Source organism: Oncorhynchus mykiss, chromosome 11 (assembly GCF_013265735.2).
Source record: "Oncorhynchus mykiss isolate Arlee chromosome 11, USDA_OmykA_1.1, whole genome shotgun sequence".
Lineage (NCBI taxonomy): Eukaryota > Metazoa > Chordata > Actinopteri > Salmoniformes > Salmonidae > Oncorhynchus > Oncorhynchus mykiss.
Window position 1 is genome coordinate 49566277 of NC_048575.1, and position 24275 is coordinate 49590551.

Below are 24275 nucleotides of genomic sequence, written 5' to 3' on the forward strand. Positions count from 1 at the left end.
AATGAAAAACCTCTCTGGTCTTTGTGGTTGACTCTGTTTGAAATTCACTGTTTGATTGAGTGACCTTACAGATAGTTGTGTGGGGACAGAGATGATGTAGTCATTAAAAAAGCATGTCAAACACTTAATGCACACATACTTATGTGACTTGTTAAGTAAAATTTTACTCAATTTATACTGAACAAAAAATATTAATGCAACATTTGAAGTGTTGGTCCCATTTTTCATGAGTTTAAATAAGATCACAGAAATGTTCCATATGCACAAAAAAGCTCATTTGTCTCAAATTTTGTGCACACATTTGTTTACATCCCTGTTAGTGAGCAATTCTCCTTTAGCAAAATAATCCATCCACCTGACAGGTGTGGCATATCAAGAAGCTGATTAAACAGCATGATCGTTACACAGGTGCATCTTGTGCTGGGGACAATAAAAGGCCACTCTAAAATGTGCCATTTTGTCACATAACACAAGGCCACAGATGTTTTGAGGGAGCATGGTATTGGCATGCTGACTGCAGGTATGTCCATCATAGCTGTTGACAGATAATTTAATGTTAATTTCTCTACCAGAAGCCGCCTCCAACGTTGTTTTAGAGAATTTGGCAGTACGTCCAACCAGCCTAACAACCACAGACAACGTGTAACCACGCCAGCTCAGGACATCCACATCTGGCTTCTTCACCTGCGGGATCGTCTGAGACCAATCACCCGGACAGCTGATGAAACTGAGGAGTATTTATATCTGTAATAAAGTCCTTTTGTTGGGAACAACTAATTCTGAGTGGCTGGTCCTGGCTCCACAGTGGGTGAGCCTATGCCCACTCAGGCCCACCTATGGCTGTCACTGCCCAGTCATGTGAAATCCATGGAATTAATTTACTTCAATTGACTGATTTCATAATATGAACTGTAACTTAGTAAAATCGTTACAATTGGTGCATGTTGCATTTATATTTTTGTTCAGTATACTTAAACACTTCAACCATTAAAATGGCTCTTCGACTAGCTTTTGCTAAAGCCGATATCAATGAGCATTAGCATTCTAGCTAACAACGGCTGCATCCAAAATGAGCCATTTTGCAAAGATCACAACCAAATATAATCTTAGCACCACCGTTGAAGCAAGAATCAAAACATAATTGTAAGTGTATGAGCACCCCAAAAAGTTATTTTATTTAGAAGTAATAAAAAGGTACATCTAGGCTATGTTGAATGGGTGCAGATGGCGATGGCTTTTTACTGCCGCTAAAAGTCGCGCGAATCTCTCAACTGCGCGATATACGTCATTAATTGCCCATGTAAACGCAGGTTGCAACCTGAGAGCCACAAAGTTGGTATAAGCACAGATGGTGGATATATGTCACGTTTACGATTGGGGGGAAATGTGTCTACTAAACGGGGTGGCTCTCCCATAGGCACCAATGCATTGGCAACTGGGTCTGGTCGGCTTTCATTGACTGTATATAAACCAGAAAAATTAAGGAGTTTGATGTCTCGCTTCCGTATCTGGGCTCAGTGCAGCCTGGCATATTCAGCGACCGTTCTCTTATCGATTGGTTAGTTCTTGTGGAATGGGCAGGCGTATAAATTAAACAGTTTCAAGTAGTTTGCAGATACTTTGGGAGAAAGCAGAGCAGTGTCTAAGGGATTCAGTTGAGGTCGGCCGCTTGGAAGATTTATTTAATCTATCTATATATATATTTTTTTTACATTATCGTTTTAGTGAGTTAAAAATGCAAAGCTGTGCAAAGTCATGGGGGATCCTATTCGCCAAGTGTGTGAATCCCCATGCACCTTGCAGACACATTCATGGTAAAAGCCGTATCTTTGGGAAACAACAGAATAGAATCCTAACACTTAATAATGCTTGTGTAACTGTACGGGGTCTACGGACTTCTGCAGTCTATGCTGCGTCTAGACAGATAGACAGAATACTGCCGAGACACGATGATTTTGCAGAGAGGCACATTGGCCCAGGTGAAAGGGACAAAAGGGAGATGCTGGATGTGCTTGGACTTGAGGTAAGTTTTAAATACATTTTGGATAAAGAGAGAAATTGTAGGACAGAAAGTAAGCTAATGTGTCGGTCCAATGCATGGCAGGCACTCTTGCATGTTTCTTATCATATACCGTAAACTTGCAACTATTTATACAAGTTCAGTTGGTTTTGACTTGTATCGCATTTATTGCTTTTCAGTCGATCGCCCAGTTGATAGAAGATACAGTTCCAGAATCCATCCGTATTCAAAGAAGTATGAAAATGGATGATCCTCTCTGTAAGTGTTTCTTCTTCCCAACATCTTTGACAGCACGTGTTATTGTTGATGTTTGTGTTCTCGATAGATATATTGCTTCGTCAATGTTGTAAAATGCTGAATTTGCTAGCCGGTGATTTTTCTTTACAAGTGCGTTATAATGTATTTATGTTGATATTCCTGAAAAATTCATCGTGAATTGATTGATTAATAAATCATCTTGCATATGTCACTTTTTATGTTTTGTCAATATATTTTACTGATCTCTGAATTGTATTCTACAATGGGTGTAAATCAAGCCAAACGAGTGGCTGAAATGTAGATTGCACTCCTATTGTGTGTCATTGGGTGAAGCGCTCTTCACCCTTAAGTCTTCCTTTGAACATATTTGGAGTTGTTTTTGCGAAACTCAATGACCAGCACCAATCTCCAGTTGGGGAGCCGATGCTAATAGGATGGCAATTGGAGTGTAAAGTTCAGCCTTGAGCTCCTGTCCCAACTCCAGTTCAATCTGGTTATAACATTACATCACAGTTGAATGAAATGTACAAAGGAACTTCATGAGATTCCTTGATGGGTTAGGCATTTATTTTTCTTACTTGAATACATATTTTTCACATTTAATAATAGACTGATTTCAGTTGATTGAGTGAATAGTGAGACCTTTTGAAACGTGTTTCTATCAATAATGGTTTGTCTACAGCAGACCTACATCTACGAGGTGTATTTCATTAGCAAACCCATGCTGCATAATTCCATTAGAGACCGACATATCACATCACTTGCTAGAGATTTACAAGGCTACATTCTGGACAAGTGCAGTACATTGTATTACTACTTTACCTTGTTTTGTATAATAAATTAAATTTATTTAAACAATAGTTCTGAAGCAACTGACAATATGGCCATAAACATAAGTAAATTAAACAGACAAGCATTACATGCAGAGTAAATAAACACAATAGTTTTGCTTAAGACAATTATTTGTAATAACATAGATGTATATTTTTTGCCAATATTTTCACTACTGTACATTGATGCTCTAATGCGCTCTTTCCATTTGATAGTGATCCATAACCTGTCATACAAACTACTGCATTGTTTTCAGAGGTCAATAGTGAAACTGGCTCAGCTGTCAAAATTCCTAGTATTATTGTTACGTAATTTTCTATTTTACATTAGATACCTTAGTCATTGTTTTCACTATCCTGATACACTATATATTATATACAAAAGTGTGTGAACACCCCTTCAAATGAGGGGATTTGGCTATTTCAGCCATACCCGTTGCTGACAGGTTTATAAGATAGAGCACACAGCCATGCAATCTCCATAGGTAAACATTGTCAGTAGAATGGCCTTACTGAAGAGCTCAGTGACTTTCAACGTTGCACCGTCATAGGATGCCACCTTTCCAAAAAGTCAAATTTCTGCCCTGCTAGAGCTGCCCCGGTCAACTGTAAGTGATGTTATTGTGAAGTGGAACATCTAGAAGCAACAACGCCTCAGCCGCGAAGTGGTAGGCCACACAAGCTCACAGAACAGGACCACCGAGTGCTGAAGCGCGTTGCAAAACTTACTACTGAGTTCCAAATTGACTCTGGAAGCAATGTCAGCGTAATAACTGTTCGTGGGGAGCATCGTGACATGGGTTTCCATGGCCGAGCAGCCCCACAAAAGCCTAAGATCACCATGCGCAATGCCAAATGTTGGCTGGAGGGGTGTAAAGCTCAATGCCATTGTTCACATCTTTGTGTGGTGTATAACAGGAGAAATGCTCATCCTGAATATGAGCGTAGTTTGGGCACTCGGTTCAGAGGGGTCGTGTTGTCCATTCTTTGCTGAGGGAGTTGCTAAGCAGCAATGGAATGCCTGAGGAATTCCAGTGTCTCTGTGTGTATTGGCTGATCTCTGCCACAGCACTGAGGAATTAGGCTAGATAACTAGCCATCGGGAAAGGGACCATATGTTGCACATAATTGTCCCCGCCAATGCATAGAGAAATATGATGACCAAATGGAAATGCATTCGACATGTACCAAAATGTTGTATACAGTTCACACACTAACATGACACGCAGAGATGTGGATTACACATCCAATCACATAAAGCTGTTTAGTTTAAATTCCTATCCACTCCATTTTGAAAGCAAATCTGATGCTATGATGTCACTGCCCATTTTGTTTTGGTGGGCTGTTCAGAAAATGGATGTGTAAAATCATTTTCAAGTTGGTTTCATGCAAGCCTCATCCCCATCCTGACGGAGTCAGGATGATCCGGAATCATAATACAGCCACCTGCCTAGATGGGAGAGAAGATGCCATCAATCTTGTGCTGTTTTGCAGTTGAAATTAAGATACATTTTTATTAATTTAAATCAAACCAATAAGGAAACATACACATCAGAAATTAATTTTTATTGAAATGCATTTTTTTTGTCTCATGCATGATACCAATTGTGATGGCTATTTCTCCAGGCGAGAATGAAGTCTTGGAGCGTCTCCAAAAGATTGCATCAAAGAACAAGGTGTGGAGGTCTTACATCGGAATGGGCTACTACAACTGCTCCGTGCCTCCAGTTATACAAAGAAACCTTCTAGAGAATTCGGGATGGTAAGGGCCACTTTGACACACACACAGAGTGATATGTTCGTCTTGTAGCCAAGTTGTCCCCATTTAGTAGGGCATTCTATATTTGATTGTGTACTCAAGGTGTGTATGTGTATGGACTTCTGTTAGTCATTAAAGCACTAATTGCTACGTTGCAGAAGAACTTGCCCCTAATCAGAAATCTTGTGACTTGATGCTCAAGTTTCCAGTTTAGGTTTGCACTGGATTAAATTACGTGCTCACATGTGGAATCTTGTGATCCATATTTGTTCAACCTAAAACGAGACAACACTCTCAATCATAACACTTTGATTTGACATTTTACAAATGCATTTCTCTCTTTATCTTCGTAAACTTCCACTCACGTCAGCCTAGTGTCTTGATTCCTTGAAAACCAGCTTGTTTTTCTGTGTATCTTTTAATGATTTCTCTGTATCCTCTTCTCGTCAGGGTGACTCAGTACACCCCCTATCAGCCCGAGGTGGCTCAAGGTCGCCTGGAGAGTCTGCTCAACTACCAGACCATGATCTGTGACATCACGGGCATGGCTGTAGCCAACGCCTCCCTGCTGGACGAGGCAACAGCTGCCGCCGAGGCCATGCAACTCTGCCATAGGTAAGGCGAGAATAAACACAAGTGAGATAGTGGTTGACCATTAAAGGATAGTTAATTTAATAAAGTTAATGTATAGGGTCTAGTTGTAGTCTATAAATTGGGATCAGGCCTGTTCAGGCCACTTAGTCAGGAAAAACTCCTGGTCCTACAGGTGTGTTCATAATTTTATTGTTACATGCTCTCCACAGACAGAACAAGAGAAGGACGTTCTACATTGACCCACGTTGCCATCCTCAGACGATCGCTGTAGTGCAGACAAGAGCCAAGTATGGGCATCCTTTCAATACTTCAGGAACAAGGTTAGAACTGTGTACCAAAAGCAGCATCCTCACTATTGGGTGCTCTGCTCTGTGATTGTTGACTAACAGCTACATCGGGGTGAAGACAATGCTGAAGCTGCCTCATGAGATGGACTTCAGTGGGAAGGATGTGAGCGGGGTGCTGTTCCAGTACCCAGACACCGACGGCAGAGTGGAGGACTTAACCGCACTGGTGGACCGCGCTCACAAGGGAGGGGTAAGAGCCGCCACGTCTGACGTTATTGTTAGTAATGGTTTATTAACCTAGGATGATATGGGGTGGCAGGTAGCCTAGAGTGTTGGACTAATAACCGAACGGTTGCAAGATCGAATCCCTGAGCAGACAAGGTTAAAATCTGTCGTTCTGCCCAAGGCAGTTAACCCACTGTTCCTAAGCCGTCATTGAAAATAAGAATTTGTTCTTAACTGACTTGCCTAGTTAAATAAAGATAAAATACATCTTCAAGTAAATTGGGGTGGGGGTTTGGTAGACTTATTTGGATTTGTCGCTCCTGGTTTGGTAGGACAGGATCCCTTCTTGCTACGCCACATAGCTTGCCCCGGTCTACTAACTGCTAGCTTGCCGGCCCCGGCCTGCTAACTGCTAGCTTCCCTGCACGGTCTGTAACCGCTATCCCCTGCTAACTGCTAGCTTGCTAAGCCGGCCTGCTAACTGCTAGCTTGCCCCGGTCTACTAACTGCTAGCTTGTTTAGCTCCGGCCTACTAACTGCTAGCTTGTTTAGCTCCGGCCTACTAACTGTTAGCTTGTTAGCATCGGCCTGCTAACTGTCTGAATTGCCGTGTCTCCAGTCAGCCCAACGACTCACTGGACCCATATGTTCACTTGGCTATGCATGCCTCTCTCTAATATCAATATGCCTCGTCCATTACTGTCCTGGTTAGTGATTACAGTCTTATTTCACTGTAGAGCCTCTAGCCCTGCTCAATATGCCTTAACCAACCATGTTGTTCCACCTCCTACATATGCGATGACATCACCTGGTTTAAACATCTCTAGAGACTATATCTCTCTCATCATTACTCAATGCCTAGGTTTACCTCCAATGTGCTCACATCCTACCTTACCTTTGTCTGTACACTATGCCTTGAATTTATGCTATTGTGCCCAGAAACTTGCTCCTTTTACTCTCTGTTCCGAACGTGCTAGACGGCCAGTTCGTATAGCCGTACCCTTATCCTACTTCTCCTCTGATGATGTGGAGGTTAATCCAGGTCCTGCAGTGCCTAGCTCCACTCCCACTCCCCAGGTGCTCTCATTTGTTGACTTCTGTAACCGTAAAAGCCTTGGTTTCATGCATGTTAACATTAGAAGCCTACTCCCTAAGTTTGTTTTACTCACTGCTTTAGCACACTCTGCCAACCCAGATGTCTTAGCCGTGTCTGAATCCTGGCTTAGGAAAACCACCAAAAACCCTGAAATCTCCATCGCCAACTATAACGTTTTCCCCCAAGATAGAACTGCCAAAGGGGGCGGTGTTGCAATCTACTGCAAAGATATTAATACAGAACTCTGCAGGCTATCTAAGTCTGTACCCAAACAATTTGAGCTTCTATTTCTAAAAATTCACCTTTCCAGAAACAAGTCTCTCACTGTTGCCGCTTGCTATAGATCTCCCTCTGCCCCCAGCTGTGCCCTCGATGCCATATGTGAATTGATTGCACCCCATCTATCTTCTGAGCTCGTGCAACTAGATGACCTAAACTGGGACATGCTTAACACCCCGGCCATCCTACAATCTAAGCTTGATGCCCTCCATCTCACACAAATTATCAATGAACCTACCAGGTACAACCCCAAATCAGTAAACACGGGCACCCTCATAGATGTCATCCTAACTTACTCTCCCTCCAAATACACCTCTGCTGTTTTCAATCAAGATCTCAGCGATCACTGCCTCATTGCCTGCATCCGTAATGGGTCTGCGACCAAACGACCACCCCTCATCACTGTCAAACGCTCTCTAAAACACTTCTGCGAGCAGGCCTTTCTAATCGACCTGGCCGGGGTATCCTGGAATGACATTGACCTCATCCCGTCAGTAGATGATGCCTGGCTATTCTTTAAGTGCCTTCCTCACCATCTTAAATAAGCATGCCCCTCTCAAAAATGTCGAACTAGGAATAGATATAGTCCTTGGTTCACTCCAGACCTGTCTGCCCTTGACCAGCACAAAAATATCCTTGATGATCCCCCGTGATATGCAACTTTTCAGGGAAGTTAGGAACAAATATACACAGGCAGTTAGAAATGCTAATGCAAGCTTTTTCAAGCAGAAATTTGCATCCTGTAGTACTAACTCAAAGTTCTGGGACACTGTAAAGTCCATGGAGAATAAGAGCACCTCCTCCCAGCTGCCCACTGCACTGAGGCTAGGAAACACTGTCACCACCGATAAATCCACTATAATTGAGAATTTCAATAAGCATTTCTCTACGGCTGGCCATGCTTTCCACATGGCTACCCCTACCCCGGTCAACTGCCCGGCACCCTCCACAGCAACCCGCCAAAGCCCCCACCATTTCTCCTTTACCCAAATCCAGATAGCTGATGTTCTGAAAGAGCTGCAAAATCTGGACCCCTACAAATCAGCCAGGCTAGACAATCTGGACCCTCTCTTTCTAAAATTATCTGCCGAAATTGTTGCAACTCCTATTACTAGCCTGTTCAACCTCTCTTTTGTATCTTCTGAGATTCCCAAAGATTGGAAATCTGCCGCGGTCATCCCCCTCTTCAAAGGGGGTGACACTCTAGACCCAAACTGCTACAGACCTATATCTATCCTACCCTAAGGTCTTCGAAAGCCAAGTTAACAAACAGATTACTGACCATTTTTGAATCCCACCATACCTTCTCCGCTATGCAATCTGGTTTCAGAGCTGGTCATGGGTGCACCTCAGCCACGCTCAAGGTTCTAAACGACATAACCGCCATCGTCAAGAGACATTACTGTGCAGCCGTATTCATTGACCCGGCCAAGGCTTTCGACTCTGTCAATCACAACATTCTTATTGGCAGACTCGACAGCCTTGGTTTCTCAAATGATTGCCTCGCCTGGTTTACCAACTACTTCTCTGATAGAGTTCAGTGTGTCAAATCGGAGGGCCTGTTGTCCAGACCTCTGACAGTCTCTGGGTGTGCCACAGGGTTAAATTCTCGGGCCGACTCTCTTTTCTGTATACATCAATGATGCTGCTCTTGCTGCTGGTGATTCTCTGATCCACCTCTACGCAGACGACACCATTCTGTTTACTTCTGGCCCCTCTTTGGACACTGTTAATTAACCTCCAGACGAGCTTCAATGCCATACAACTCTCCTTCCGTGGCCTCCAACTGCTCTTAAATGCAAGCAAAACTAAATGCATGCTATTCAATCGATCACTGCCCGCACCTGCTCGCCCGTCCAGCATCACTACTCTGGACGGCTCTGACTTAGAATACGTGGACAACTACAAATACAGTACTAGTTTGACTTTTCAGCCATTTAAAAAAAAAAAATTGAGGGTGAGGGGAAGGGGACTAAGTCCAGAGAGCAGTGGATCTCGTTGGGTCTAGTAGTCCACAGGTTCATCTCCCTCCTCGCTGAGCAAACAGGTGCGGATCAGGTTGTCTGGTTAGACTGTAAACTCTCCTTCCAGACTCACATTAAGCATCTCCAATCCAAAATTAAATCTAGATTCGACTTCCTATATCGCAACAAAGCATCCTTCACTCATGCTGCCAAACATACCCTCGTAAAACTGACCATCCTACCGATCCTCGACTTCGGTGATCATCTATAAAATAGCCTCCAACACTCTACTCAACAAACTGGATGCAGTCTATCACCATCTGTTTTGTCACCAAAGCCCCATACACTACCCACCATTGCGACCTGTACGCTCTCATTGGTTGTCCCTCGCTTCATACTCGTTGCCAAACCCACTGGCTACAGGTCATCTACAAGTCTCTGCTCGGTAAAGCCCCGCCTTATCTCAGCTCACTGGTCACCATAGCAGCACCCACTCGTAGCACGCGCTCCAGCAGGTATATCTCACTGGTCACCCCCAAAGCCAATTCCTCCTTTGATTGTCTTTCCTTCCAGTTCTCTGCTGCTCACGACTGGAACGAATTGCAAAAATCTCTGAAACTGGAGACTCACATCTCCCTCACTAGCTTTAAGCACCAGCTGTCAGAGCAGCTCACAGATCACTGCACCTGTACATAGCCCATCTGTAAACAGCCCATCTATCTACCTACCTCATTCCCATACTGGTATTTATTTATTTAATTTGCTCCTTTGCACCCCAGTATCTCTACTTGCACGTTCATCTTCTGTCGATCTACCATTCCAGTGTTTAATTGCTATATTGTAATTACTTCGCCACCATGGCCTATTTATTTCCTTAACTTACCTAATTTGCACTCACTGTATATAGACTTTTTGTTGTCTTTTGTTCTACTGTATTATTGACTGTATGTTTTGTTTATTCCATGTTGTTTATTCCATGTTCCATATTCCATATTCCTCTGTTGTTGTATGTGTCAGATTGCTACGCTTTATCTTGGCCAGGTCGCAGTTGCAAATGAGAACTTGTTCTCAACTAGCTTACCTGGTTAAATAAAGGTGAAGAAAAAAAAACATATTCACAGTGATTCCCTTTGATGCAGGTCTTTGGTTGAACAGTGGGCATGGGAGAAAGTGTAGGATGTGGTGACTCCAGTTTGGTACCTAAATGCTGTGTATTTATTTAGATTTTTTTATTTTACCTTTATTTAACTAGGCAAGTCAGTTAAGAACAAATTCTTATTTTCAATGACGGCCTAGGAACAGTGGGTTCAGGGGCAGAACGACAGATTTGTACCTTGTCAGCTCGGGATTTGAACTTGCAACCTTCCGGTTACAAGTCCACCGCTCTAACCACTATGCTACCCTGCCGCCTCGCTGTCTCTCATCCCTGTAGGCTCTGGCTTGCTGTGCCACTGACCTGCTGGCCCTGTGTGTGCTACGCCCCCCCGGAGAATTTGGGGTGGACATTGCCCTGGGCAGCTCCCAGAGGTTCGGGGTACCTCTCTGCTATGGTGGTCCCCACGCTGCCTTCTTCTCTGTCAAAGAAAACCTGGTCAGGATGATGCCTGGCAGGATGGTGGGAGTGACAAGGTGAGAGCCCTTGACATTCACATTGGTCCTGTTCAGAATGGAAGTCAGATCTCTTGAAGTTGTTCAATTTTGGGCAATATAAGCAGCATATCGAGATTTACTTTATATCATACTTGCTCATAGTCTAAAAGACTGAAGTATATGGAACACATACATAAAGACAATATCTTGATGTACATTTGTTTTAAATGTCCCTTTTTCACCTGCAGGGATGCCGCTGGTAAGGAGGTGTACCGCCTGGCCCTGCAGACCAGAGAGCAGCACATCCGCAGAGACAAGGCCACAAGTAACATCTGCACTGCGCAGGTACTGTTCACCCGACACACTGAGCCTCCATCCAATATTGACACACTGAGCCTCCATCCAAGATTGACACACTGAGCCTATATCCAATATTGACACACTGAGCCATCCAATATTGACTGTTGGAATCGGCTAAACTTTGAACATTGAGATATGAAATAAATGATAGAGAAGAAGCCTTGAATAGAAAGAGTGAATGGGGCTGGGTTTTATGCCATAAGTTAATGGTTCTCTGTAGGAAGACAGATAGCTTCGGAATGTGTTGGGTGGAAGGGAGGAAAGCAACGTGTTGAGATAGAGATAGAGATGACAGATGCACATCTGTGGATTAGGTGAAGGAGGGGTTGAGGTCAGTAGGTGAGGACAGAGTCCCTTAAGGGAGTAATAAGGGTTTGGTATTCTCTTACCCTTTTCCTGTTGAACCATAAAATGTAAGGATTGGAGAGAAGGAGGAGTTTCTTAAGTGGGATGTATATAACTGTGATGGTGAGAAATATTTTGCTGTCTGAATTACAGCTGTACAGATCCTTTGGGAAGAATTCAACTTGGTTAAAGCTTCTCTAGTGTCTGTGAGTTACTTACTCTGAAAAATTAGAACCTAACATCACACACTGAGCCTCCATCCAATACAGACACACTGAGCCTCCTTAAAATACCGACACACTTTGCCCCAGAGCAGTTCTTTTGTGTAAATTTAAAATAAAAAATAAACTAGGTGTAGTGGTTGTCTGCGTTTTTCTAAGTATATTTTTAAAGAACTTTCTCTCACCTTCAAACTGTATATGTCTCTTTCAGGCTCTGCTGGCCAACATGGCAGCCATGTTTGGAGTGTATCATGGACCCCAGGGCTTAAAGCACATTGCTGAGAGGACACACCATGCTGCACTGATCCTGGCTGAGGGTATGTCCTCCAACACTCTCACTGCACATGTGCATTGCTTTATTATCTGCCAACTCTTCTTCTCTTACATCACGACACTTAGGGCTTATGTCAATCAACCGTGACCTAATTCAATCACAAGCGTGTATTGAGAAAGAAATAGTAACATTGCTTTTCTTTAGATAAATTATGAATGATACTGGGTTTTTAGAAATGCCTTTCTCTCCCTCCCTTTGTATCAGGTCTGAAGCGGGCCGGACACAGGCTGCACAGCGAGATGTTCTTTGACACACTGAAGGTTGGCTGCAGTGTGGCAGCCAAGGACATTCTGGCGAGGGCTGTCCAGAGAGAGATCAACCTGCGTGTTTATGGCGAGGGAGTGGTGAGTAGTACCACATCCGTTTTAGGAACAGATTACATACGCGTCCATCCAGTGTTCCTACTGTAAGCAGGGCAACAAAGGTACAACAAAACACATCACACTTCAGTCCATGCTCCCATGTGCTTTATTGACAATGTTTGACCCTTAGAATACGTTGTCGAATCATTTTGTAAATGAAGCATAGATACTCTTACGCTGAGTCCCCCCCTATAGATAAAACCAGGGGCTAGTTCCGGATGGTGAAGTGTTACAGAACGTTCAGATAGAAATGTATTGTAGAGTCATTTGAGCTCTACTCATTAAATATCTATCTGCAGCATTGTAGAATTAGCACCGCTGTGAATAAGCCACGTGTGGCCATGTTCATTTATGCTTTAGATACACACACATTTCTTTCACTCTGAAATGATTACTGTGTTTCCCTAGTTAGGTGTGTCTCTGGATGAGACGGTGAAAGAGAGGGACTTGGACGATCTGCTCTGGGTCTTTGGATGTGAATCCTCAGCGGTACGTTTTGATTTCAATATTCCATATAGGAGTATGCATAAACTCTGCGTTGACCCGATTGCTATCTTGAGAGTGAGTGCAAAAGATGCATCTTGAAGCCATGGGACAAACACTGATTTCAGCTATCCCATATATAATTCCATTAAATCTCAATTGACAGGAGCTCATTGCTGAAAAGATGGGTGACAGGGTGAAAGGCATTATGGGTAGTCCTTTCAAGAGGACCAGCAAGTACCTCACCCACGCAGTCTTCAACAGGTTGGTCTGTTTGTAACGAACTCAAATTCCAGTACTGGCCTGGGCGTGATGAGCATGACGCTTGATATGACATAATTGTTATTATGACTTGTTCTCAGCGACAATAGTATTATCAGTATGATACCAGAATGGTGAGAGACATTAGCTGACCTTCCATATTGATTAGTTCTTTCTGTTGTCCCAAACTGCACTTGATGCCTGATAGAATAATTCCTTACACTGGTAACATAAGGTTGTTTACACATGCACTGTAAGTGATAATACAAGGTTTTAGAAGTGAAATAACATATTAGGCCTAAAACGTGTCTTATGATCTTGATTCACTCTGATTCTTCGTCCCCGTGCAGTTACCACTCCGAGACCAACATTGTGCGCTACATGAAACGCCTGGAGAACAAGGACATCTCTCTGGTTCACAGCATGATCCCACTGGTGAGTCTCATGGGAAAGCAAATAAGACATGTTTTACTTTAGACATGGTGCTGTTCACATAATCTGAATACTACACAAAAAAACTGCAAACCACTGTAAAGATTAGTGGGCTATCACCATTTTTAATATCCATTTTGTTTTCCATGTCAGGGTTCCTGCACAATGAAGCTGAACAGTTCTTCAGAGCTCATGGTGAGTTAATAACAGGTTTGGGGTAAATTCAAATTAAAGGCAGTCAATTCAGGACATAAACTGAAATTCCAGTTCAATAATTAAAAAAAGGGCATGTATTTTCAATGATTTCTCAATAAACTTAAAAGTAAAAGCTATTTATTTAAAACGTTTTTTTTTTTTTCTCTCCTTCATTTTAAAATCCAATCGGTGCCTGAATTGACTTTCTTCAATTTGGATTGAACCCAACCCTGGTTAATATCTCTCCTTGGACAAAACATTCATATACCTACCTAGTATTGAGTGGAGAAAATCCTTCTTTAACCTCTCCTCCCCTTCATCTACACTGACTGAATTGGATTTAACAGGTTAACAGGTGACATCAATAAGGGATCATAGCTTTCATGTTTTGTACACTCAGTGTATTTTTACCCTGATTACTGCAGTCCTTTTTTTATGGTGGTGTTCTGACTATTTCTCACATTGTTCCCTCTTTCCAACTGTTTTAGCCCATCACCTGGAATGAGTTTGCCAACCTTCATCCCTTTTGTCCCCTGGACCAGGCTGAGGGTTACCAGCAGCTCTTCAGGCAGCTGGAGAAGGACCTCTGTGAGGTGACTGGCTATGATAAGATCTCCTTCCAACCCAACAGGTAAGCCCCTCACAGACACCAACATTCTGTCATGACCAACTAGGATGTCAGTTTCCCACACATCATCTGAGCGTGATTTACCAAACTGATTTACCCCACTGTCAAAGGATTCTTGGATTTAGTTCAGGTCATTTTACTTGATCATTTAACTATCAAAGCTAGCTTTGTGGCTGATATCTCTATGGTTCCAAGCACCCCCCCCCCCAGTATTATCAGGACTGATGTATAGCACACCGTGCGACATTGGCCTAGATGGCAAGATAGCGGTATGGTTGTTCAACTTAGTCTATGCTTTCCCTTTTCCCGTTACTGTAAAGCCTATTGACCAACCTTAGAACCTGGCACGTTTGATGATTATGCTGAGACAGGACTTCACTGGGAGCATGTTTCTGAGCATGTGGCTGGTACATTAACAAACTGGATGACCCTGTCTTTTTAGTGGTGCTCAGGGAGAATACGCTGGCCTCGCTGCCATCAAAGCCTACCTGAACTCTAAAGGAGATGCCCATAGAACGGTAAGTATTGTTCTAATGAAACGAAACACACTCATTTTTGCTAGCAGACGTACTAGGCAAGGCAGAGTCATGCAGTATGGGAAAGGGGGATACCTAGTCAGTTGTACAACTGAAATGTGTCTTCCGCATTTAACCCAACCCCCCCCCGAATCCGAGAGGTGCATGGGGCTGCCACAATCGACATCCACATCTTCTGCGCCCGGGGAACAGTGGGTTAACTGCCTTGCTCAGTGGCAGAATGACAGATTTTTACCTTGTCAGCTTTCGGTTACTGGCCCAATGCTCTAACCTCGAGGCTAGTATGTCCACCCTTTGTTAATTGTTAATGCAATAAAATGTAGATTATATGTAGATTATCCATTCTGGATAAGATCGTCTGCTAAATTACTAAAATGTCAATCTAAGTATCACAACCGTGACTGCGTGTTCAAGTAGAGTTCCTGTTTTGTAATTTGACATTTGTCTCAAGAGCTCTCACCACTATCAAAAATAACAACTCCCTTATAAGCACATCTTAGATAGTGGTGTGAGCTTTTCAAACAGTCAATGTCCACAGTTGTGCAAATAAAGGACAGAAAACCCAACACTACCTGGAGGTTACTTGATTTCAAGATCCCATATTTGGTGATTTTAAGACTTTGGGATCAGCAAGTCATGGGCAAAACTGATTGAGCGTGGCTGTTTTTCCCGTCAGGGGGGAATGTAAATGTTACCCAACAAACACACAGGTATTCGTGTCCCTGTGACATGGTTGAAAATGTATAAATAAGTCACCTAATAAGGGATAAAATCAGCTGATTACCTATTTTGCATTGATGTCACGGAGATTTGCACAAAGAAATGTTAGGACTCTAATGCTGTAATGGTTGACTTACTTAGGCCTAGTTGGATCTCTTTTACTTTGTGATGGTCTGATTGTAACTGTCTTTGATGTTTTCTATTTTGCTCAGGTTTGTCTGATCCCCAAGTCAGCCCATGGTACCAACCCAGCCAGTGCCCAGATGGCTGGCATGAAGGTGCAGGTGGTGGAGGTGGACAAGGATGGCAACATTGACATGGCAAACCTCAAGGCACTGGTAATAGCTGGTTGGAGTGATTCTGATAATAAGCTTGCTGTTACAGAAGAGCCTTTCAATATAACCAATGATCTTGAGTATCCCCTCAAATGCTTTTAAATCTAGGCACAAAGAACAATTGAGAAACATGATGGCCAGAGTGTCGGTCACTATCTACCGGTCGTGCAACCAGCAGTGAATTAGCCCCCTTAAAAGTGGCCTCTCACATTGCAGTCACACAGACTAACCCATTATTCCTCACTTAGGTGGACAAACACAAGGCTAACCTGGCAGCCATGATGATAACGTACCCCTCCACCTTTGGTGTGTTTGAGGAGAGCATTGATGATGTGTGCAATCTCATCCACCAGAATGGTGGACAGGTCTACCTGGACGGTGCTAATATGAACGCACAGGTGAGTGAAGAGTATATGTTTGTCACCTTGCTGATAAAGTATGTTTTTGTGTGGACATACTGCATAGATACTTTTTAAGTTGAACAGTGTGTTTTATATAAACTATTTTGTATAGTAAAACTTTGACCCTTTTTGCCAAAATAATTAAAATAACACACTGGGTTGCTTATCCAGGTGTTAACTGAATGTGGACACCCCTTCAAATGAGTGGATTTGGCTATTTCAGCCACACCCGTTGCATATATAAAATCGAGCACACAGCCATGCAATTTCCATAGACAAACATTGGCAGTAGAATGGACTTACTGAAGAGCTCAGTCACTTTCAACGTGGCACCGTCATAGGATGCCACCTTTCCAACAAGTCAGTTCGTCAAACTGCTAGAGTTGCCCCGGTCAACTGTAAGTGCTGTTATTGTGAAGTGGAAATGTCTAGGGGCTTGGGCTGTTGTTCATGGTTTGGGCTTAGTTCCAGTGAAGGGAAATCTTAATGCTACAGCATACAATGACATTCTAGACGATTCTGTGCTTCCTACTTTTTGGCAACAGTTTGGGGAAGTTCCTTTTCTGTTTCAGCATGATAATGCCCCCCGAGCACAAAGCGAGGTGCATACAGAAATGGTTTGTCGAGATTGGTGTGACCTCAACCCCATCGAACACCTTTGGGATGAATTGGAATGCCGACTGTGAGCAAGGCCTAATCACCCAACATCAGTGCCTGACCTCACTAATGCTCTTTTGGCTGGATGGACGTAAGTCCTCAAAGCAATGTTCCAACATCTAGTGGAAGACTTCCCAGAAGAGTGGAGGCTGTTCTAGCAGCAAAGGGGGGACCAACTCCATATTAATGCCCAAGATTTTGAAAAGAGATGTTCGACGAGCAGTTGTCCACATACTTTTCGACAATACTTTTGGTCATGTAGTGTATATTATTTAGTTATTTATTTGTAGCATTTGAACATAGCATTTTTACAAGGCTCCCAGGGAGTGCATGGGTGTGCTATTCCACAGCGTACAGAGTGACCTTTGACCACAAGTCTTCAAACCTCCTTGCACCAATAGCCATTGGTCTGAGCACCCCAAAATTCCTTTCTTGAGCAGAGGTCAACTTTCTCATTCTTTTCCTCCCCTGTCAGCTGTGGCCTCTTGCATAGTCAGTCTACACAGGAACCCAAGGGCAGGGATATTTGGATGTGGAGTGGTGGGGGAAAACCCTCTTTCATATGAATAACATGTTTCACTACCTCGTGCATTGCAGGCATGGATTCAAATAGTATTTCAAATCATTAAAATACTTAGGCTGTGTTTCATAGAGCTTGCCTGGGGCAACAGAAGCAATGCAATAGTCCCAAACGTGCAAATAAACAAACATTTGGTACTCCAGGCAGGATCAAGTATTTGAGCAATTACATTTGAAAGATTATTTTTAAACTCAAGTCTGATGCATTTTACCCTCCACCAGTACATTAGCACCCGCTTCTGCAGATAAGAGGAAATGTAATTTTGGAGAATTGCCTTTCTATCACCCTGTAATCTCCTCTCTCTCTCCTGCCTGCTCTGCTCTCTACAGGTGGGCTTGTGTCGTCCTGGTGACTACGGATCTGACGTGTCTCACTTGAACCTACACAAGACCTTCTGTATCCCCCATGGGGGCGGAGGACCAGGGATGGGACCTATCGGAGTGTAAGTGACCATAACGGGATTGTTTCCATCAAATGCACAGTAATGGACTAAGTACAAAAACTGAACCTGCCCAAAGGAATATAACTGGCCAAATCCATTATAAATGGAGAGTTCTGTCCTGGTCAGGTCACATAATATATGTATGCCATTTAGTAGACACTTTTATCTGAAGTGACTCAGTAATGCGTGCATACATGGTAAGGAAACACTCCTGGCACTATTTTTTTGTGCAAAACATGACCTAAAAGTGGATCATTAATGACTTTTGATGACTTAATGGAGTTGTGCATGTTTAACAGGAAGGAGCACCTCGCCCCATTCCTGCCCTGCCACCCAGTGGTCAGCATGTCAGCAGGCAACATGTCCAGCTCCCTGGGCACCATCAGTGCTGCCCCCTGGGGCTCCAGTGCCATTCTGCCCATCTCTTGGGCTTACATCAAGGTCAGTACCAGTGTACTGTAACTATCAATTGAACTGAACTTCCGGCGCCGACAGAGATGGCCGCCTCGCTTCGCGTTCCTAGGAAACTATGCAGTTTTTTGTTTTTTTACGTGTTATTTCTTACATTAGTACCCCAGGTCATCTTAGGTTTCATTACATACAGTCGAAAAGAACTACTGAATATAAGATCAGCATCAACTCACCATCAGTACGACCAAGAATATGTTTTTCGCGACGCGGATCCTGTGTTCTGCCTTACAAACAGGACAACGGAGTGGATCCTATGCAGCGACCCAAAAAAACGACTCCGAAAGAGAGGGAAACGAGGCGGTCTTCTGGTCAGACTCCGGAGACGGGTACAGCGCGCACCACTCCCTAGCATTCTTCTTGCCAATGTCCAGTCTCTTGACAACAAGGTTGATGAAATCCGAGCATGGGTAGCATTCCAGAGGGACATCAGAGACTGTAACGTCCTTTGCTTCACTGAAACATGGCTCACTGGAGAGACGCTATCCGAAGCGGTGCAGCCAACGGGTTTCTCCACACATCGCGCAGACAGAAACAAACATCTTTCTGGGAAGAAGAGGGGCGGGGGCGTATGCCTCATGGCCAACGTGACATGGTGTGATGAAAGAAACATACAGGAACTCAAATCCTTCTGTTCACCTGATTTAGAATTCCTCACAATCAAATGTAGACCGCATTATCTACCAAGAGAATTCTCTTCGATTATAATCACAGCCGTATATATCCCCCCCCCAAGCAGACACATCGATGGCTCTGAATGAACTTTATTTAACTCTCTGCAAACTGGAAACAATTTATCCGGAGGCTGCATTCATTGTAGCTGGGGATTTTAACAAGGCTAATCTGAAAACAAGACTCCCCAAATTTTATCAGCATATCGATTGCGCAACCAGGGGAGGAAAGACCTTGGATCATTGTTACTCTAACTTCCGCGACGCATATAAGGCCCTGCCCCGCCCCCCTTTCGGAAAAGCTGACCACGACTCCATTTTGTTGATCCCTGCCTACAGACAGAAACTAAAACAAGAGGCTCCCACGCTGAGGTCTGTCCAACGCTGGTCCGACCAAGCTGACTCCACACTCCAAGACTGCTTCCATCACGTGGACTGGGAGATGTTTCGTATTGCGTCAGATAACAACATTGACGAATACGCTGATTCGGTGTGCGAGTTCATTAGAACTTGCGTTGAAGATGTCGTTCCCATAGCAACGATTAAAACATTCCCTAACCAGAAACCGTGGATTGATGGCAGCATTCGTGTGAAACTGAAAGCGCGAACCACTGCTTTTAATCAGGGCAAGGTGTCTGGTAACATGACCGAATACAAACAGTGCAGCTATTCCCTCCGCAAGGCTATCAAACAAGCTAAGCGCCAGTACAGAGACAAAGTAGAATCTCAATTCAACGGCTCAGACACAAGAGGCATGTGGCAGGGTCTACAGTCAATCACGGACTACAGGAAGAAATCCAGCCCAGTCACGGACCAGGATGTCTTGCTCCCAGGCAGACTAAATAACTTTTTTGCCCGCTTTGAGGACAATACAGTGCCACTGACACGGCCTGCAACGAAAACATGCGGTCTCTCCTTCACTGCAGCCGAGGTGAGTAAGACATTTAAACGTGTTAACCCTCGCAAGGCTGCAGGCCCAGACGGCATCCCCAGCCGCGCCCTCAGAGCATGCGCAGACCAGCTGGCCGGTGTGTTTACGGACATATTCAATCAATCCCTATACCAGTCTGCTGTTCCCACATGCTTCAAGAGGGCCACCATTGTTCCTGTTCCCAAGAAAGCTAAGGTAACTGAGCTAAACGACTACCGCCCCGTAGCACTCACATCCGTCATCATGAAGTGCTTTGAGAGACTAGTCAAGGACCATATCACCTCCACCCTACCTGACACCCTAGACCCACTCCAATTTGCTTACCGCCCAAATAGGTCCACAGACGATGCAATCTCAACCACACTGCACACTGCCCTAACCCATCTGGACAAGAGGAATACCTATGTGAGAATGCTGTTCATCGACTACAGCTCGGCATTCAACACCATAGTACCCTCCAAGCTCGTCATCAAGCTCGAGACCCTGGGTCTCGACCCCGCCCTGTGCAACTGGGTACTGGACTTCCTGACGGGCCGCCCCCAGGTGGTGAGGGTAGGCAACAACATCTCCTCCCCGCTGATCCTCAACACTGGGGCCCCACAAGGGTGCGTTCTGAGCCCTCTCCTGTACTCCCTGTTCACCCACGACTGCGTGGCCACGCACGCCTCCAACTCAATCATCAAGTTTGCGGACGACACAACAGTGGTAGGCTTGATTACCAACAACGATGAGACGGCCTACAGGGAGGAGGTGAGGGCCCTCGGAGTGTGGTGTCAGGAAAATAACCTCACACTCAACGTCAACAAAACTAAGGAGATGATTGTGGACTTCAGGAAACAGCAGAGGGAACACCCCCCTATCCACATCGATGGAACAGTAGTGGAGAGGGTAGCAAGTTTTAAGTTCCTCGGCATACACATCACAGACAAACTGAATTGGTCCACTCACACAGACAGCATCGTGAAGAAGGCGCAGCAGCGCCTCTTCAACCTCAGGAGGCTGAAGAAATTTGGCTTGTCACCAAAAGCACTCACAAACTTCTACAGATGCACAATCGAGAGCATCCTGGCGGGCTGTATCACCGCCTGGTATGGCAACTGCACCGCCCTCAACCGCAAGGCTCTCCAAAGGGTAGTGAGGTCTGCACAACGCATCACCGGGGGCAAACTACCTGCCCTCCAGGACACCTACACCACCCGATGTCACAGGAAGGCCATAAAGATCATCAAGGACATCAACCACCCGAGCCACTGCCTGTTCACCCCGCTATCATCCAGAAGGCGAGGTCAGTACAGGTGCATCAAAGCTGGGACCGAGAGACTGAAAAACAGCTTCTATCTCAAGGCCATCAGACTGTTAAACAGCCACCACTAACACTGAGTGGCTGCTGCCAACACACTGACACTGACTCAACTCCAGCCACTTTAATAATGGGAATTGATGGGAAATGACGTAAATATATCACTAGCCACTTTAAACAATGCTACCTTAAATAAATGTTACTTACCCTACATTATTCATCTCATATGCATACGTATATACTGTACTCTATATCATCGACGGTATCCTTATGTAATACATGTATCACTAGCCACTTTATACTATACTATGCCACTTTGTTTACATACTCATCTCATTTGTACATACTGTACTCGATACCATCTACTGTATCTTGCCTATGCTGCTCTGTACCATCACTCATTCATATATCCTTATGTACATATTCTTTATCCCCTTACACTGTGTACAAGACAGTAGTTTTGGAATTGTTAGTTAGATTACTTGTTATTACTGCATTGTCGGAACTAGAAGCACAAGCATTTTGCTACACTCGCACTAACATCTGCTAACCATGTGTATGTGACAAATAAAATGTGATTTGATTTGATCCTATGGTTCAGGGCCATGAAATGTAAATAGAGATAATGATAGATTTGTTAGAATAGTGATACTTTATTGGTGATACTTAAAGGTCTTTATAGGCAAATGAATGGGAGAAAAACATGCAACTGAAGTGGGGACGTACCAGTTTAGTACATGCGTTGATACCCTTTTTGGATCCTACTGTGTAGATGATGGGAGCCAAGGGTCTGGTTCATGCCACAGAGGTGGCTATCCTTAATGCCAATTACATGGCCAAGAGATTAGAGAGCCACTACAAGATCCTCTTCAAAGGCAGGAAAGGTGAGTGGTGTTGGTCCTATTCACCCAAGTATGATGTCCTGTGTCCATCAGTAATCGGCCAACACTAGCAAAGGTTGATTTTCTTAATTAACACAGATTTTTTGGGGGGTGTCCACAGGTTTTTGTGCCCACGAGTTTATTTTGGATGTGAGGCCATTCAAGAAGACCGCCAACATTGAAGCGGTGGATGTGGCAAAAAGGCTACAGGATTATGGTGAGCTGGAACAGGGATATTCACAACATTGCATTTACGGATAGTTTGGTACTGCTTAAAAGTAAACAGGGTCTACTTCTGTCTCTTTCTGTATATTATGTAAAAGATAATTGCAAAAAATATATATATATATATATATATATATATATATATATATATATATATATATATATATATATATATATATATATATGCAAATGTATCCCCCACATTCCACACACAGGACCTCTGCTTACTTAAGTACATATTTAAAGTAATGTTTTTTACTTTTTTATTTATTTAACTGAGCCCTCTCCTCATCCCCCTCTTTGTCTGACCCTGGCCAGGTTTCCATGCACCCACCATGTCGTGGCCCGTGGCAGGAACCCTGATGATCGAGCCCACGGAGTCGGAGGACAAGGCAGAGATGGACCGCTTCTGTGATGCGTTGATGGGAATCAGACAGGAAATAGCAGACATTGAGGAAGGCAGAATGGATGCCCGCGTTAACCCACTGAAGGTGCACTGCACTGGCCTGACTCATAGACACAATTTACACTGTGTATTAAGCCATGCAATCAGCTACATACAATGGTCTATAAACTCATAGTTATTTTCCTCTATTAAGTGTGTGTGTGTGTGTGATAGCATCTTATATTTCAACCTAAGTTATAACAACTGATTGTGATAAGAGATACCACTCTGGTGTTATAAAAAAAAATGGTGCTTTATTGATAGGACCTAAATGTAGCAAGAGTTGAGGTATGTTGCCAGAGCAGCTAAAATAGGTGTTCACTTGGGTCTGTCTGTGTCCACAGATGGCCCCTCACTCCCTGGCGAGCATCACCTCCTCCACCTGGGACAGGCCATACTCCAGGGAGTACGCTGCTTTCCCCCTGGTGAGTCTTCCCTCTGGAAAACATCACTACCAACTCTACTTCCCCTGAGGAAGTTATGGCTCTGTTTACAATTTGATTTCCCAAAATCGTTAGACACCGATTATTTTACTCTCTCTGCATTAATGTTAACAAATTGTAAGCATGGTAAACTCAAATGTTTCTCATTTTAAAACTTCCAGCCATTTGTGAGGCCAGAGACCAAGTTCTGGCCATCCATCTCCAGGATCGACGACATATACGGTGACCAGCACCTGGTCTGCACTTGCCCCCCTATGGATGTGTACGAGTCACCATATGAGGAGAAGAGAGCTTCTTCATGACACTAACGCCTCTGTTATACCAGCCCTCATCATTCATCACACTTCCAAATTCTGAAAGTCCAAGAGTTGTGTATCTTTTTTCTGTATTTCCGTGATGTACCCTTGGTGCCTCAACTCTGTCTATATTCTATGTTGTACAAATAGTTGCCTTGACTCTCCCTTCACGCTGTTTTATTCTCTAGGACCGATCCAGGATCGGCCCAAAAAACGTATATCTCAACTTGTGTAGGGTTGTTGTTTATTTGCCATGTGTTTTGTGTATGAATATTTTTAAATGTGTATTTTGACACTTGTTTACCTAATTACTTATACTAACGTTAGTCTTGATGTTAATACTTTATGGGGATAAAGAAAGTTAATCATCTTTAAATGACCTGTTAGGAAAAATAGTTGTAATAAACATTGATTGTCTGGA

The 24275-nt window shown here is 43.7% G+C and overlaps 1 protein-coding gene across 1 annotated transcript; it reads left to right on the forward strand.

The window, feature by feature from the left end:
- Nucleotides 1-1578: 1578 nt before the first annotated feature.
- gldc (glycine dehydrogenase (decarboxylating)) lies at nucleotides 1579-24275 on the forward strand. Its single transcript, XM_021621150.2, has 25 exons — nucleotides 1579-2023; nucleotides 2200-2278; nucleotides 4735-4870; nucleotides 5318-5482; nucleotides 5671-5748; nucleotides 5851-5998; nucleotides 10745-10941; nucleotides 11151-11247; nucleotides 12040-12145; nucleotides 12367-12506; nucleotides 12933-13013; nucleotides 13174-13271; nucleotides 13619-13703; nucleotides 13854-13895; nucleotides 14384-14526; nucleotides 14966-15041; nucleotides 15992-16117; nucleotides 16363-16512; nucleotides 18082-18194; nucleotides 18494-18635; nucleotides 22337-22448; nucleotides 22567-22662; nucleotides 22989-23161; nucleotides 23460-23540; nucleotides 23720-24275. Exons 1-25 carry the CDS (start codon nucleotides 1736-1738, stop codon nucleotides 23858-23860), a joined length of 3093 nt encoding a protein of 1030 aa, XP_021476825.2. The 5' UTR covers nucleotides 1579-1735; the 3' UTR covers nucleotides 23861-24275.

What these genes read in the sequence shown, in the direction of transcription:
- gldc (XM_021621150.2), top strand. Translation starts at nt 1,736, where the DNA reads ATGCAAAGCTGTGCAAAGTCATGGGGGATCCTATTCGCCAAGTGTGTG. An exon ending in GTGCTAATATGAACGCACAG is followed by an intron (nt 16,513 to 18,081) that starts GTGAGTGAAGAG and finishes TGCTCTCTACAG; the next exon opens with GTGGGCTTGTGTCGTCCTGG. An exon ending in AGTACGCTGCTTTCCCCCTG is followed by an intron (nt 23,541 to 23,719) that starts GTGAGTCTTCCC and finishes TAAAACTTCCAG; the next exon opens with CCATTTGTGAGGCCAGAGAC.